At 43.2% G+C, this 17,654-nt stretch overlaps 1 protein-coding gene across 1 annotated transcript in view; it reads left to right on the top strand.

Annotated features, from left to right (window-relative positions):
• Positions 1 to 17,654, top strand: part of LOC135508102 (bridge-like lipid transfer protein family member 1) — a 124,472-nt gene that overhangs the window by 36,603 nt on the left and 70,215 nt on the right. The window contains 16 exon segments of the mRNA XM_064928051.1: positions 805 to 911; positions 1,000 to 1,217; positions 1,417 to 1,635; positions 1,800 to 1,937; positions 4,040 to 4,216; positions 4,285 to 4,413; positions 4,556 to 4,675; positions 7,033 to 7,358; positions 7,511 to 7,755; positions 7,938 to 8,172; positions 8,345 to 8,821; positions 8,993 to 9,260; positions 11,196 to 11,333; positions 11,497 to 11,567; positions 16,202 to 16,372; positions 16,609 to 16,729. Of these exon segments, the coding sequence (XP_064784123.1) occupies positions 805 to 911; positions 1,000 to 1,217; positions 1,417 to 1,635; positions 1,800 to 1,937; positions 4,040 to 4,216; positions 4,285 to 4,413; positions 4,556 to 4,675; positions 7,033 to 7,358; positions 7,511 to 7,755; positions 7,938 to 8,172; positions 8,345 to 8,821; positions 8,993 to 9,260; positions 11,196 to 11,333; positions 11,497 to 11,567; positions 16,202 to 16,372; positions 16,609 to 16,729 (3,160 nt within the window).

Here is a 17,654-nt window from a genome sequence, read left to right on the forward strand (position 1 = left end):
GTGAAGAGAAAGGACAGGAACAGACATAATAAGACATGACAATATTAGCCTAAATTTAAACAAATTCAGATTTAACCTACAATTAGTGAAATTGTATTTGATTTTGAATAGCATAGTAATAGGGATTTTTTTTTAAATAGTATGAAAATATTAGTATATTAGTATTGACTGACAGTGGTCTCAGGACAATTTGTGTTTGAAGAAGTCATCCATCCTGTTTTTAATATTTTTTTATTTTATTTTGTATAGTGCAGTAGAGTTCTTAAGCTATTTAGAATGGTGTCATGTTGGTGGTTAAGACAATGGGATGATTATGTAAGGTGTTCCGGGAAAGCACATTTTTAGAAAGTGTCTCACTTTGACAATACTCACCCTATAAAATAATGGCATGGGACTTGTCTGCTAAATGAACAAACCAACAGCCTATGGGATGGCACATAGCCAGATAACATACCGTAGGCCAACTCATTTTCTGTTCTTCTGAAATACATTTTCTTTAGACCTAAAATAAATAATGGCGTTATTGTGATGGTGTATATTCAATTGATTTATAATAGTTTTTTTTTTTATGTAGATGTTCCAAAGCCGTGCATGCAGCTTGTATGCGTGGAGGCCTGGAGATGCTAAATGCCTTTATGTTAATTAACGGTCAATTACTGTGATACAATAACCGTCTGACAAAATTTCATGTCAACCACAGCCCTTTGTGGTGCTTGCTTCACTGTATCCCAAAGAAATAAACAAGTAAATAATTATTACTATGTAATTACCATTTCACTATGCCATTTGTTCCTTGTGCTTCAGAGCTGGCTGGGTGGACTGTTGGACCGTCCCAAACTTCCTGCTCATCATTGATTACACCTGGCACCCCATCTACCCCCAGAAGGCAGACAAACAGCTCAAGCAGTCCTGTGAGCAGATTCCTAAGATGTTTAACTTCATTTGCGTTTATATGTTCCTGCTCTGTACTTCTACGTGAGTGTTCCTCTGTCCCTGCAGTGTCGGAGATGGAGGATGCCATGTTGTCGTCCTTGCGCCCCCCTGAGCACTCGTCTGTGCCCCACCCGCCACCACCTCGCAGCTCTGCCCACAACAGCAGGGTGACCACAGATCCCTCTGAGCTGCCCCCTGACAGGCTCCATGTGGAGATAGAGATGTCCCCCGATTCCCAGATCATCCTTTACGGGCCCCTGCTCAAGGCCCTCGTCTCCATCAAGGTACAGTCAGGGAGACAACATACAGCACAGGAAACTGTGCAGACTCATAGACATCCAGAAACCCCCTAGGGAGGGTAAATGCAAGATTTGAGGAAAGCATTTGAGTGAATTGTACATTCTTCAAATCAAGGATTCAGCCCTTTAGTTAGAAAATGTCACAAGATTTAACCCTCCACACATCCCTCTCCCCCTTCTGTAGGAGAACTACTTTGGTGAGGACGACATGTACACAGACTTTGAGGAGACGGTGTCCAGCCCTGTGCTGTCCTCCCTGTCCACCTCCTCCACCCTGGGTTGGTCTCCACTGGGCCTGGACGATGATGGGAGGGATGGTGCCACTCTCCACCCCCTGGCCCTGCGCCCCTGGGAAATCACTGTCCTCATCAACCTCTACAAGGTGCACGGACGCCTGCCCATGGTAAGTCCATCCCCACCTACCCCTGCAACAACCAGCCATCTTTATCAGCAACTAACACATTATGTTGTCTATCAGCACCACTTTGTACCAGTTGTACCAGTGCTGGAGATACCCCTTAACCCAGACATTCTTCTAACTCTCTCTCTCCACGTGTGTCTGGACAGCACTGCGGCAGCGACAGTCCTGAAGCCCCCTCGGGGTTCCTAGAGAAGCTGTGTTTTGAGATGAAAAAGGGCTACAAAGAGACCATGCTCCAGCTTGTGCTCTCACCGGCTCACATATTCATCAGTGACAACTACCAGGTGAGTCAATCATAATTGAAAGGAAAGGAGCTTTAGTGATACATTCATACAAGAGCCCTCACATTTCACTTCAAGGGGTGCACTTGTTCATGTTGACAAGGATTTAAAAGCACTGGATTGATGTAGACATGGCTCAGAACATGGTTTATGATTGTATGCTTATTACTGGAGCCTCAGAGCTAAGAGATTTACCTGAAATGCCCTGGTTGGTAATCTCTTCCTTCATGCAATTATCTGCAGAACTGAGTTCTGCTGAGAATAATAGACTGCAACATTTTTGTTGTGGGTATGTGGCTCAATGTTTTGAGAGTACTGTGAATGTGGATCAACTGGCTGAAGATTTGAATTGCAAAGAATCAAATAGACACTTTTTACCTATTAGCAATGCACATCGCACAATACTACCATTTGACTGTCAAACTGTAGGAACTAACCATTCTAAGAGGTTGTTTTGTGCTTTCACAAGATTGTATGCATGTGATAGATGTATGATAGATGTGCATGCATAATGTCTGGATGTTTGTGTGATGCATGTATATGCATATAGGAAGCTAATCCCACCTGTCTTTAGGCTCCAACAAGTTTATTATTATTACTAGCACTGTAATGCGATTAAAATAAGGAATAGAAATAATGGCATTATTCACAATTATTGAATTTGCTGAAATGTGCCAAAAACTACTTATAGGCAATCTGTTTTGATTGTAAGGGAAATAAACACTAAATACTCTTCATCAGAACCGTTTAATGGTATTTTCAACATAAACAACACAAAAGTCACTGACCTACAATATAGCCAGTGGTGAAAGAAGTAAAGATACCTTAATAGAAAATGACTCAAGTAAAAGTCACCCAGTAAAATACTTGAGTGAAAGTCTAAAAGTATTTGGTTTTAAATATACTTAAGTAACAAAAATAAATGGAATTGCCAAAATGTACTTAAATATAAGTAAATGTATAAATAATTTCAAATTTCTTATATTAAGCAAACCAGACGGGACAATTTTCTCAATTTTCTTTATTGACGGATAGCAGGGGCACACTCCAACACTCATACATAATTTACAAAGAAAGCATTTGTGTTTAGTGATTCCGCCAGATCAGAGGCAGTAGGGTTGAATGACCAGGGATGTTCTCTTGATAAGTGTGTGAATTGGACCATTTTCCTGTCCATGTACTTTTTAGGTGTCAATGAAAATGTATGGAGTAAAAAGTACATTCTTTTCTTTAGTTATGTAGTGGAGTAAAAGTTACGTTTGGCAAAAATATAAATTGTAAAGTACAGATACCCCAAAAAACTACTTAAGCAGTACCTTAAAGTATTTTTAATTAAGTACTTTACACCACAGCATATAGCTAGCTATTAATGCTCCCAATGTTTAAGTAGGCCTACTCCATCTTGTTCTTGAAGTTTAACACTTGCATGAACACACAAGTTGTTAAACATTCAGGGTTGACTTTAGGGAAAAAATAAGGTTTTAAACCTGTCCAACAATGTTATCAATTCCACAGAAGACAATAACAACAGATCAGCCAGGTCTGAGTTCATGTAATATATAAAACATCTATTAGATCTAACCTAGGCTACTTATCCATGTTCTTCAACATGAACTAGTCACAAGCTGCTACTACTAAAAATGTGTGACCATTTGCTTAAATAGTTTGACCTGAGAACTACAACAAAAACATTAGCTAAATGGAATGGATATCCTGTTCTGCTCAAAATCATTGTGGGAAATTAGAGTTGAATCAGCCATGGCACTGTAAACATTATTTTGATTAGCTAGCTAGCTAAAATATGCTTTTCCTGTTATCTAAAGAGAGGCCTAGGAATGTATTTATGGTTGAACTTTCTGTAAGTTTTCTTCAAATGGTTGCTCAAAGCTGTGTGCATAGTGGATGTTTAAGCACCACAGTAGAGATAGAAAGCGCTACAGAGATGGAGTGCACACTGTAAGCAGCACAGAGCGTGTTGTGTGTTGCACTTAAAAGGTTTTATGTGGAAACGCGTCCGCTTAAGCGTATGGTGAAGAAATGGAGATGTGATTAATGCGTTAAGACGTTAACTTTGACAGCCCTAATTATTACCTGTATCCACACAGCGGCCCACATCTGATGGTGTTCTGCGGGACGGCCACCTGAGTCTGTCTGGTCTGCAGATGCGTGCCCACGCCATGTTCTCAGCCCAGGGCCTGCCTCTAGGCACAGACACCCTGGAGTACGCCTGGCTCATAGACATGCAAGCCGGGGCCCTCACTGGGAGAGTCACCATGCCACAGGTCTGTCTACACTGCTGTTCTCTCTCTGTGTGTCTGTGTGTATATCTAATGAATGTGTTGTTCCTCAGCTGGCCAGTGTGATGGAGTGGGGCGAGACATACATGTTTCACGTCTTCTCCCGGGAGTTCCAGCTGGAACAGCCCAAGCCCTCCGTCATCTGCCAGCATGGGGTGGACCGCCGTGTGTGTGACTCCAAGGTAACACTTAGACACTTTCCCGTGCATGGAAATGACATACTAGAGAATCTGTAGTCTGCTGGTTTTCTGGTTTTCTATATTTGTGTAAAAAATACAAGACAGTAATAAACCAGTGTAACTATTCTGTTCTCTTCTCTTGTAGATGGCCTGCCTGCCGGGACACTGCCGGACTTCTGAGGAGCTCAAGTACACCATGACCCGTCTGGCTGTGGATGGGGCTGACCTATTTATAGTGGAGCACAGCTGTGCAGCCAACATCAAGGTAATTCTTAAACTCCAGAACAAAATGTTTAACGTTAGTGGGTACTTGACAGGACTCAACATTAACGATTATCCTCATGGCTGGGACAAGTAAAAACATTTTTTTTTAAAGTCAGACAATAAGAATACAGATTTAAGTTGTCCAAATGGACAAGTAAAAAAATATCCCCCGAAAATCACAATATCAAACAATTACTCCAATCAGAATTGGATCAGAGAGGCCAACATTGGATTAATATTCAAATAAATGTTTCATGTAGCCCTACTTAAATAAAAAAGCTCACATGTCAAAGTGTAGATGATATGCATATTGGCTACAGCCTCCTGTCCAAACCGATGCTGACCGGAGGCGGCAGAAAATGTAGCCAAAGGTTAATTTTTAATTACATAAATAATGTACCTTCAGAAAGTATTCATACACCTTGACTTATTCCACATCATTTTGTTACAGCCTAATTTCAAAATGTATTTTAAAAAAAATATATATATTTATAATCTAACCCATCTACAAAAAATACCCCATAATGACAAAGTGAAAACTTGTTTAGAGAAATTTTTGCAAATTTATTGAAAATTAAATACAGAAATATCTAATTTACATAAATATTAGGTTATTGTCCTGCTGAAAGGTTAATTCATTTCCCAGTGTCTGGTGGAATGCAGACTGAACCACGTATTCCTCTAGGATTTGCCTGTGTTTAACTCCATTCCGTTTAAAAAAAAAATAATCCTGATAAACTCCCCAGTACTTAATGATTACAAGCATACCCATAACATGATGCAGCCACCACTATACATGAAAATATGGATAGTGGTACTCAGTAATGTGTTGTGTTGTATTTGCCCCAAACATAGAACTTTGTATTCAGGACAAAAAGTTCATTGCTTTTTTTCACATTTTTCACAGTATTACTTTAGTGCCTTGTTGCAAACAGGATGTATGTTTTAGATGATAATTATTATTGTTTTACTCTGTCAATTAAGTTAGTATTGTGGAGTAACTCCAATGTTGTTGATCCATCTTCAGTTTTCTATCACAGTTTAATTGTTTTAAAGTCACCATTGGTCTCATGGTGAAATCGCTGAGCGGTTTGCTTCCTCTCCCACAACTAAGTTAGGAAGAACGCCTGTATCTTTGTAGTGACTGGGTGTATTGATACAGCATCCAAAGTAGAATTAATAACTTCACCATGCTCAAAGGGATATTCAATGGCTGTTTAAAAAAAATAATATTTGCCCTTCTTTGTGAGGCATTGGCAAACCTTTTGTGGTCAAATCTGTATTTGAAATTCACTGCTCGACTGAGGGACCTGTATGTGTGGTGTACAGAGATGAGACAGTCATTCAAAAATTAGGTTTAACACTATTATTGCACATAGAGTGAGTCCATCGAACTTATTATGTTACTTGTTATCAAATATATACTCCTGAACTTATTTAGGCTTGCCATAAAAAAGGGTTGAATACTTATTAACTCAAGACATTTCAGCTTTTCATTTTGAATCAATTTGTAAAAATGTCTTAAAACATAATTCCATTTTGACATGGATATTGTGTGTAGGTCAGTAACAATTCAATCCAATTTAATACATTTTTAATTTCGGCTAACGCAAGGGGTGTGAATACTTTCTGAAGGCACTGTAAATACATTGAAACCAGCATTTTTCTCTTGTTCTATTGGTTTTCAAATCAACGTTCTTTTATTGTCCGGCAGCCAAAGGAATAATCCTCGTCATATTAGTAACCCATGCTAGTTGATGCATCTTTAGATCTCCCCTCTTTCTTTATTTCTGATATTTTCATCTCTGTCACATGGATCCACTCACGCGTGCGGTGTGCTTTTGAGAACAGTGTTTTCCCGCTAATTGCATTTTGGAATATTTGCGCATAGCCCACAGCCATGTGCACATTGTTGAGCTTATATTATAAAGAAATAAAACTTTATCAACATCTTAAGCTAAACGGTCTGATCTGTTGCATCATTGCTTTAAAAATAAAACAAATTATGTGCACTGTATGTCTGGATCTGTGGTCCCAGAAGTGTCCCAGAGTATGTTTTGAACCGTATCAATATTTTTGATCATCCCAGGGACGACAGGCACTCTTAATTTCTAGCCCTGGAGGGAATTATTTTATAACGATGTAAAAAAGTATTTGGTTGTAATTGTAATGTTGCAATGTTTTATAGGCTACCAAGGGTGGTTCCTTGAATCATAAAATGATAAAATTTAAGCTTTTGGACAAGTAAAAAAATCTGTCCTACTTGTCCAGAATGAGAAGTATCAAAGAAGTTAGAAAGTTAATGTCAAGCCCTGCTTGAGGACAGGAGTTGAAAAACACTGCCTTCCCTTCACCTAGACCGGCGCCATCCGACTGGCCAACTGCAACCTGCACAATCAGGCAGTAGGAGAAGGGATCAGTGCTGTGGTTCAGGACGTATATATCCACCAGTACATTGAACAGCAGCAGCAACAGCCCCAGTCAGACGGGGTCCGACCAGGGCCCTCTCCAGGTCAGGGGTTAGGGCTGGGCCAGCCCCCTGTACTGCGGAGGTCCTTCTGGTTGGAGGCTGGCTCGGTCAACTTTGCCCTGATCACAGCTGACGTGGCACTGGCTGCGGACCACCCGGCCAAGTACGAGGTGCAGAGGCAGTTCCTGGAACTCCATGACGCTCACACCAAGAGGTAGGAATGGAGGAAGGAATGAATACACTTTATTGATCCCAAAGAAAATAGGGGGAAATGGATCCCTAGAGAAAATTGGTCTTGCCACCTCCAGCAGCAGTCACAGACACAGAGACATGAGTGTGCTGTCTCTCTCTTTCCCTTCCTCCCAGTCTATGGTTCCTGTGGCCAGATGAGACAGGGCGTAACAAGCGAAGCAGGAATAAGTGTGGCTGCCTGGGGGGCTGTCGTTTCTACGGGGGCACCAACACAGGCCTGGACTTCTTCAATCTAGAGGAGAAGACCCCCTCGAGCTCTGCCTTCTCCTCCAGTGCTGAGTCAGACATTTGCTACGGCCAATCACTGCTGCAGCCTGGAGAGTGGATCGTCACCAGGGAGACAACCAAACTGTCCGATGGTACGGGAGTTATAATTTATTTATCAAACGGTACAGGATTATAGTTCATAGAGATTGTAGACCGATGCAGAGGTCACTGTGAAAATTGTTAAATGTCAAGTATGCTGTTCTGTTCCATTTAAGCTTTGATCTGTGTATCTGGAACACGCGTAACCTACAGTAGTGTGTATTCCCTTCTATAGGTAAGGGTTTGGCGGTGATGAAGGACACCTGTACCCCCAGTCCGGCCCCGGATCCCGGAATGCGGGGTCAACGCCTGAGCCTCCAGGTGCCTCCGCGCTCCCACAGTTCGGCCTCCTCTTCCGAGGAAAATAGTTCCTCCAGCGCTGCATTGCCTCTACTGGCCGGGGAGAGGGACAGCCCGTCTCCCAGCACTGAGGAACACATGTTCCCCATGAACGGCAAAAGCACTGCAGAGTGAGTAGCAGATGAGTGCTCCAGGGGTGCAACAGGCATACACAATGCTCACACATATTCACAATTGACCAACAGCCCCCATACTAGCCCACGAAGAGTGAAGAAGCTGACTTTTTGTTGATTCCAAAGTGCATTATCTTGGTATTCTCAACCCCTTCTTCTTTCTCCACAGTACTCTTACAGATGTCCCTGAGGGCTCCCCAATCTCTCCCAACAGTGCCCAGGAGCGCTCCTCCCTCCGCTCGCCCCTCAAGCGCCAGTCCTCCATGCAGTCTGCCCGGCTAGGCAGCACCAAGAGCCTGTCGGCGGCCGTCTTCACCGACAAGCCTCCGCCGCCCCTCGCTGGCGTCCAGTTCAGCAGCGAGGTCTCCCGTAGTGACGAGAATGCCCTGGACTCTCCGCGCCGGAGCTACAGCTCCTTCCCCTTCACGCCGTCCGCAGACTCCTGCACCTTCCACCAGTACCGCTCGGCAGACTCAAGCATGTCGGTGGCTGACAGCGAAGCTTACTTTTCAGCAGCAGAGGACTTTGAGCCCATCAGCAGTGCAGATGAGGGTCCAGGCACCTACCCTGGGAGGAAGAAGAGGAGGCAGCAGCAGCAGATGCAGTATCAGCCCCAGCAGCAGCCCTACCACATGGACCACTACAGGTTGGGACTGTAGCTGCTAAATGACTGCACCTCCTTTCCCGACCCTTCTCCCTCTTACCTAAGCGCATACTTTCTAAGAGAATGTGTTCTCAGTCAACTTACCTTTAAAATAAAGGGAAACAACACATGCTTGCAGTATTTAAACCAATCTGTTGTGATTCCACCCCGCAGCTCCATCTACCACAGCGTGGAGGGTCCCCTCACCTATGTGTTGAACGGGGATCTCATCACAGAGCCCAGGCCTCTACCCATGCCCCCCATGCTGCCCCCGCTGCCAGTCCACCCCATCCCCAGCCACCAGTCGCAGGCCTCCTTTGTTTCGGCGCTGGGGTTGGAGGAGGAGGGCTCGGTGGAGGTGGAGAAGACCCCCGAGCCAGGCCTGGTGACACGACAGCCCCACGTCATGGCCTGCTACCAGAGTTACCTGGCCCACTACCAGGTAAGGCTGAGGCACATTACTTTATCCCTGAAATTATTATTATTATTAGATAGGAAAAGTAAGACGTATTGTACATACATTTGACACCCCTGTATAGGGATGCAAAGGGAGGGTATATTACTCATGGACAATATGGACACATACAGTTGAAGTCGGAAGTTTACCAACACTTAGGTTGGAGTCATTAAAACTTGTTTTTCAACCACTCCACAAATGTATTGTTAACAAACTATAGTTTTGGCAAGTCAGTTGTGTCATGTACCAAGTAGATGTCCTAAGTAATTTTTCCAACAATTGTTTACAGACAGATTATTTCACTTATAATACACTGTATCACAATTCCAGTGGGTCTGAAGTTTCAATACACTAAGTTGACTGTGCCTTTAAAAAGCTTGGAAAATTCCAGAAAATGATATCATGGCTTTAGAAGCTTCTGATAGGCTGATTGACATCATTTGAGTCATTTGGAGGTGTACCTGTGGATGTATTTCAAGGCCGACCTTCAAACTCGGTGCCTCTTTGCTTGACATCATGGGAAATTCAAAAGAAATCGGCCAAGACCTCAGAAATTGTTTTTAGACCTCCACAAATCTGTCTCATCATTGGGAGCAATTTCCAAATGCCTGAAGGTACCACGTTCATCTGTACAAACAATAGTATACAATTATAAACACCATGGGACCACGCAGCCGTCATACCGCTCAGGAAGGAGACACGTTCTGTCTCCTAGAGATGAACGCACTTTGGTGTGAAAAGTGCAAATCAATCCCAGAACAACAGCAAAGGACCTTGTGAAGATGCTGGAGGAAACCGGTACAAAAGTATCTATATGCACAGTAAAATGAGTCCTATATTGACATAACCTGAAAGGCCGCTCAGCAAGGAAGAAGCCACTGCTCCAAAACCTCCATAAAAAGCCAGACTACGGATTGCAACTGCACATGGGGACAAAGATTGTACTTTTTGGAGAAATGTCCTCTGGTCTGGTGAAACAAAAAATAACTGTTTGGCCAATATGACCATCGTTATGTTTGGAGGAAAAAGGGGGAGGCTTGCAAGCCGAAGAACACCATCCCAACCGTGAAGCACAGGGGTGGCAGCATCATGTTGTGGGGGTGCTTTGCTACGAGAGGGACTGGTGCACTTCACAAAATAGATGTCATCATGAGAAAGGAAAATTATGTAGATTATATTGAAGCAACATCTGAAGACATCAGTCAGGAAGTTAAACGCTTGGTCGCAAATGGGTCTTCCAAATGGACAATGACCCCAAGCATACTTCCAAAGTTGTGGCAAAATGGCTTAAGGACAACAAAGTCAAGGTATTGGAGTGGCCTTTACAAAACCCTGACCTCAATCCTATAGAAAATGTGTGGGCAGAACTGAAAAGCGTGTGCGAGCAAGGAGGCCTACAAACCTGACTCAGTTACACCAGCTCTGTCGGGAGGAATGGGACAAAATTCAACCAACTTATTGTGGGAAGCTTGTGGAAGGCTACCCGACACTTGCTACGAAGTACTAATTGAGTGTATGTAAACTTCTGACCCACTGGGAATGTGATGAAAGAAATAAAAGCTGAAATAAATCATTCTCCTATTATTGTGACAATTCACATTCTTAAAAAAACATTCTTAAAATAAAGCGATGATCCCAACTGACATAAAACAGGGAATTTTATGTCAGGAATTGTGAAAAACTGAGTTGTATTTGGCTAAGGTGTATGTAAACTTCCGACTTCAACTGTATATAAAAAATGTATACTTTATATGAATACATTTTTTAAAAGTAATACAGAATTACCAAAGATTGGTAATTAACATGTAAGCTATGGCAAAGTTACCAGCTACATTGTTGTTTATCAGGGAGAATAGGGAATCATGACAGCTCTCTTCGTTACATCTTAAACCTTCTGACCGTCTTCTGAATACACCCCAGGTGTCTAACTGGTCTCAGAAGCAGCCCACCAATAAGAGGACCTCCAAGTCCTCACTACACCGCCCCCTGGACCTGGACACGCCCACCAGTGAGGAGAGCTCTGCCTCCTTCGACCAGCTCTCTGTTCCCAGCTTTAAGGTAAGAAACACATTCTATATAGACAGTGTGTTTGTGTGTTACTGTGTGTGTTTGTGTGTTACTGTGTGTGTTTGTGTGTTACTGTGTGTGTTTGTGTGTTACTGTGTGTGTCTGTTCATTCGTGGAGTACCCTGAGGTCTTAACCATTTCTCTTATGTTGTAGGTGGTTAAACAAGGCCTCTCTGCCAGCTCTCTACTAGACAGAGGTCTTTCGTTGATGGGAGAGACGAACAAGTATTTCAAATTTATTTTGCTAGGCTTTGGTTGTGTGTGTGTGTGCGTGTGCGCATCATATACACTGAGTGTACAAAACATTAGGACCTCCAGCTCTTTCCATGACATAGACTATCCAGGTGAAAGCTAGGATCCCTTATTAATGTCACCTGTTAAATCCACTTCAATCTGCATTCAGAAAGTATTCAGACCCCTTCCCTTTTTTCCACATTTTGTTACGTTACAATCTCATTCTAAAATGTATAAAATATCTTATTTACAAAAGTATTCAGACCCTTTCCTATGAGACTTGAAATTGAGCTCAGGTGCATCCTGTTTCCATTTATTGTCCTTGGGATGTTTCTACAACTTGGAGTCCACCTGCGGTAAATTCAATTGATTGGACAAGATTTGGAAAGGCACACACTTGTCTATATAAGGTCCCACAGTTGACATTGCATGTCAAAGCAACAACCAAGCCATGATGTTGTCTGTACAGCTCCGAGACAGGATTCTGACGAGGTACAGATCTGGGGAATGGTAACAAAACATTTCTGCAGCATTGAAGGTCCCCAACAACACAGAGTCCTCCATCATTCTTAAATGGTAGAAGTTTTAAACCACCAAGTCTCTTTCTAGAGCTGGCCGCTCGGCCAAACTGAGCAATCGGCGGAGAAGAGACTTGGTCAATGAGGTGACCAAGAACCTGATGGTCACTCTGACAGAGCTCCAGAGTTCCTCTGTGGAGATGGGAGAACCTTCCAGAAGGACAACCATCTCTGCAGCTCTCCACATGACAACCCACTTTGAGTTTCCCAAAATGCACCTAAAGACACTCAGACCATGAGAAACAAGATTGCCTGGTTGGATGAAACCAGGATTTAACTCTTGGCCTGAATGCTAAGCGTCACCTCTGGAGGAAACTAGGCACCATCCCTATGGCGGTGACAGAATCATGCTGTGGAGATTGTTTTTGCGGCAGGGACTGGAAGACTAGTCAGGATTGAGGGAAAGATAGACTGAGCAAAGTACAGAGAGATCCTTGATGAAAACCTGCTCCAGACACCTCAGACTGGGGCGAAGGTTCACCATCCAACGGGACATCGACCCTAAGCACACCACCAAGACAGGACAAGTCTTTGAATGTCCTTGAGTGGCCCAGCCAGAGTCTGTACTCGAACATCTCAGGAGAGACCTGAAAATAGCTGTGCAGCGATGCTCCCCATACATCCTGACAGAGTTTGCGAGGATCTACCCAAGAAGACTCGAGGCTGTAATCGCTGTCAAAGGTGCTTCAAGAAAGTTCTGAGTAAAGGGTCTGAATGCGTATGTAAATGTGATGGTTATACACTGCTCAAAAAAAATAAAGGGAACACTAAAATAACACATCCTAGATCTGAATGAATGAAATATTTTTATTACATACTTTTTCTTTACATAGTTGAATGTGCTGACAACAAAATTACACAAAAATAATCAATGGAAATCAAATGTATCAACCCATGGAGGTCTGAATTTGGAGTCACACTCAAAATTAAAGTGGAAAACCACACTACAGGCTGATCCAACTTTGATGTAATGTCCTTAAAACAAGTCAAAATGAGGCTCAGTAGTTTGTGTGGCCTCCACGTGCCTGTATGACCTCCCTACAATACCTGGGCATGCTCCTGATGAGGTGATGGATGGTCTCCTGAGGGATCTCCTCCCAGACCTGGACTAAAGCATCCGCCAACTCCTGGACAGTCTGTGGTGTAACGTGGCGTTGGTGGATGGAGCGAGACATGATGTCCCAGATGTGCTCAATTGGATTCAGGTCTGGGTAACGGGCGGGTCAGTTCATAGCATCAATGCCTTCCTCTTGCAGGAACTGCTGACACACTCCAGCCACATGAGGTCCAGCATTGTCTTGCATTAGGAGGAACCCAGGGCCAACCGCACCAGCATATGGTCTCACAAGGGGTCTGAGGATCTCATCTCGGTACCTAATGGCAGTCAGGCTACCTCTAGCGAGCACATGGAGGGCTGTGCGCCCCCCCCCAAAGAAATGCCACCCCACACCATGACTGACCCACCGCCAAACCGGTCATGCTGGAGGATGTTGCAGGCAGCAGAACGTTCTCCACGGCATCCCCAGACTCTGTCATGTCTGTCACATGTGCTCAGTGTGAACCTGCTTTCATCTGTGAAGAGCACAGTGCGCCAGTGGCGAATTTGCCAATCTTGGTGTTCTCTGGCAAATGCCAAATGTCCTGCACGGTGTTGGGCTGTAAGCACAACCCCCACCTGTGGACGTCGGGCCCTCATACCACCCTCATGGGGTCTGTTTCTGACCGTTTGAGCAGACACATGCACATTTGTGGCCTGCTGGAGGTCATTTTGCAGGGCTCTGGCAGTGCTCCTCCTTGCACAAAGGCAGAGGTAGCGGTCCTGCTGCTGGGTTGTTGCCCTCCTATGGCCTCCTCCACATCTCCTGATGTACTGGCCTGTCTCCTGGTAGCGCCTCCATGCTCTGGACACTACGATGACAGACACAGAAAACCTTCTTGCCACAGCTTGCATTGATGTGCCATCCTGGATGAGCTGCACTACCTGAGCCACTTGTGTGGGTTGTAGACTCCGTCTCATGCTACAACTAGAGTGAACGCACCGCCAGCATTCAAAAGTGACCAAAACATCAGCCAAGAAGCATAGGAACTGAGAAGTGGTCTGTGGTCACCACCTGCAGAACCACTCCTTATTGGGGGTGTCTTGCTAATTGCCTATAATTTCCACCTGTTGTCTATTCCATTTGCACAACAGCATGTGCAATTTATTGTCAATCAGTGTTCCTTCCTAAGTGGACAGTTTGATTTCACAGAAGTGTGATTGACTTGGAGTTACATTGTGTTGTTTAAGTGTTCCCTTTATTTTTTTGAGCGGTGTTGTTTATAAATTGTCTATAAATGAATGCCTGGCTGGGCTGATGAGACAGTGGATTGCACAGTCAGATGGAACAGAGTATATAGGCTTTTTATCGTCATAGATTTAGCCTGTGGTATCTTGTGGAATAGGCACCGGCTAGAATTTGGTTTTAACCAATCAGAATTCAGGAATTAGACCCAGCTGTTGCATAAAGCTAGGTATGTCAGCCATTTGCTAGGCCATCAGAGGCATCTGCCATTCAACTGTATTAGGGCAAAGTTTTGGAGTGGAATCAACCAATCACATTGACTTGTAATGGGTGGAACTGCTTTTTCAAAACGTATGGAAACTTCTGCCTTCTCGAAGGCCAACAGGCCACTGTGCAATATCGAGCAGTAGTTTTCCCACGGTCTAGCTAGCTAGCTTTTGTTGTGGGCTAGTTTGTAGTGGCTGCAGCAGGTGTTATCAAAGAGGATGTTCTTGCGAATTTGTTAGGTTCTCCTTTTACAATAATAACTTTCAACAAGAAGTTAGGTTTCAAAGGTTCATCTATTGAGTGAAACTAGTTTTTATTGAAACTCGCATGTTGTTGTTAGCCATTAATAACTTAAGTGAGTGTGAAACATAGTTGCATTTAAACTGTAGTTCACTGGTTACTTTTGGCCACGACTGTACATAATGAATTTGTCGTATACCTCCATTACACTACTTTGATATGTGAAAGTAGGGATTAAGAAGTGAGTATACACAATACCCACTGAAAAACAAAGTGGGCATAAGGCCTCTACCTGCAAAAATAGCCTCCACTACACCACTGACACTTTGTGTTATAGAAAATGTGCACTCTCTTACATGTGTGCTGGTATTACGATTGCTGTCCTTTCAGCATCACAAGCATGTCACACACTGAAGGCCTAGATCCAATAGGTTTGCCACTGCGCAAACATGTTTATTATAGATATAAAGACTGTTATAATTTCCCCCGTCTCCCCTTACTAATAGTGAGCATGCAACTTTCCAACAATTTCCCGACTCTTCCCTACCAGCGAATCAAGGAAATTCGGACAAAGTTTGAGGAAATTTTTCAATGAAAGTAAAGGACAGTAATGTTACAAGTAAAGTAGGAATCACAGGTTTCAATAGGCGATAAGATATTAATGTTTCAAGAAAGGAAAGTATGTATTATATTTGGCCTAGCGAAGCACTTTGATGCATTGACTGAATGGAAGATGATGATAATGAGTTTTATTCCTCTGGTCTCGGCTGGTCAAGACCGAGGCACCGACACAAGACTGAGACACTCAATATGTGGTCTCCAGACTGGACTCTACAACACTGAACAAGGTAGTAGGTGCCAGGCGCACCGGTTTGAGTTTGTCAAGAACTGCAACACTGCTGGGTTTTTCACGCTCAACAGTTTCCCATGTGTATCAAGAATTGTCCACCACCCAAAGGACATCCAGCCAACTTGACACAGCTGTGGGAGGCATTGGAGTCAACATGGGTCAGCATCCCTGTTAAACACTTTCGACACATTGTAGAGTCCATGCCCCGATGAATTGACGCTGTTCTGAGGGCGAAAGGGGACGCAACTCAATATTAGGAAGGTGTGCCTTATGTTGTTGTATACTCAGTGTATGTATGTCTGCTCCATATAATTACATATAGAACTAATTTAATAGAATCTCTATGGTCTGCTCTGTGTGTTTCTCACACACAGATCTGTAACTGCATCTCTCTCTATGTGACTATAGCCAACCGTACACTCCTCTGGATAAGAAGGCGATGGAGAACACAGATGACACCACCACTGAGGACTGGACCTTGGAGCAGCCCCTCTCCCAGACCAGAACCACCGCCATCGTGGAAGTGAAAGGGGCAATCAATGTGGTGCTCACCCCTCTAGTGGCTGAAGCTCTGGACAGGTAACATCAACTGGGTTTATATTAAGTTCTTGTATGCTATAGCCACCAAAGGCTTGTGTAAAAATACTGTTATAGATCATCTTATAGACCAGCTCATCATAGAAAATTCTAAACATATTGCCTTTCCATCTGCAATCAGTGTCTCCCCACAGCAACTGTGCCTAACAAGTGTCCTTGTCATATTACATGAATATATATTGCTAATGTCCTTGACAATGTATGAGGTGTTATTACAGATACATTGAGTCTATGGTCCACTACGTCAGTATACGTCACCCTGCAGCCATTCTGGATGACCTGCATGGGATGGTCCTAAACGAAGCCTATCAGATCAGCAAGTCCACTGTGACTGAATCCGTAAGTAAATCTCACCAAGGAGTAAATCTGGCTAAAAGTAGAGCGCTATAAGGGTCTTTCTATAAATAATGTGGCCAATGTGTGACATTGGGATCAACATTTCCTAATGGTTTGAAACAAAAATAACAATGATTTTCATGCAGTTCCACATGTGTACTTAGAGGAATATGTGAAAAGTGAATATATACAAATGGACCCATAACTCCACCTATACAACAACATTGGCCAAGGACATTCAGGGGCTTTTTCAAGTACTTCATTTACATTTTCACGGTCCTCAATAATTACAATTTACACTGAGTGTACAAAACATTAAGGACACCGCTCTTTCCTTAACAGACTGTGACCAGGTGAATCCAGGTGAAAGCTACATTTAAGTGTCGTTTGAACCAGGTATGGTTGTAGATGCCATGCATAGTGCTGTTATGGTGACCGTATTACCGCCACACCGGCAGTCAGGCGTGATGACCACAGCCAAATACCGTGTGAATGTTCAGTCACGGTAACTAGGCTTCTTCAAAACTGTGCTCAGATGCCTCTGATGGTCATTAGTTTTGAATGGTCATCCAACTCGGAATTCCAAGTCAGAAACTATGGCATCTTTCTAGACCGCCGACTTTCCGACCTGAAGAACACTGACGTCATGATTTGACCAAGTGTAAAAAAGCAAATTATTTGCAAATTATTTTATTTTTTTAATGGTTCAGCTGTGCCTAGCAAGTGCTACACCAACTGATCTATTTTGTAATCAAAGCTTGAGTTTTGAAATATAATATGGTTAGAGAAGAACAATATTACTAGGCCAGGCATACAGCCAATATGCTGTGATATTGTATTAGGCCTACTGCTCAAACCCCATACTTACAGAGCTGTTTTTATTAGCTTAATGTTTCGTTTTTTAAGTCGTGTTTAAAAAAATTAAAAA

The sequence above is a fragment of the Oncorhynchus masou genome, chromosome 21 (genome assembly GCF_036934945.1).
Source record: "Oncorhynchus masou masou isolate Uvic2021 chromosome 21, UVic_Omas_1.1, whole genome shotgun sequence".
Lineage (NCBI taxonomy): Eukaryota > Metazoa > Chordata > Actinopteri > Salmoniformes > Salmonidae > Oncorhynchus > Oncorhynchus masou.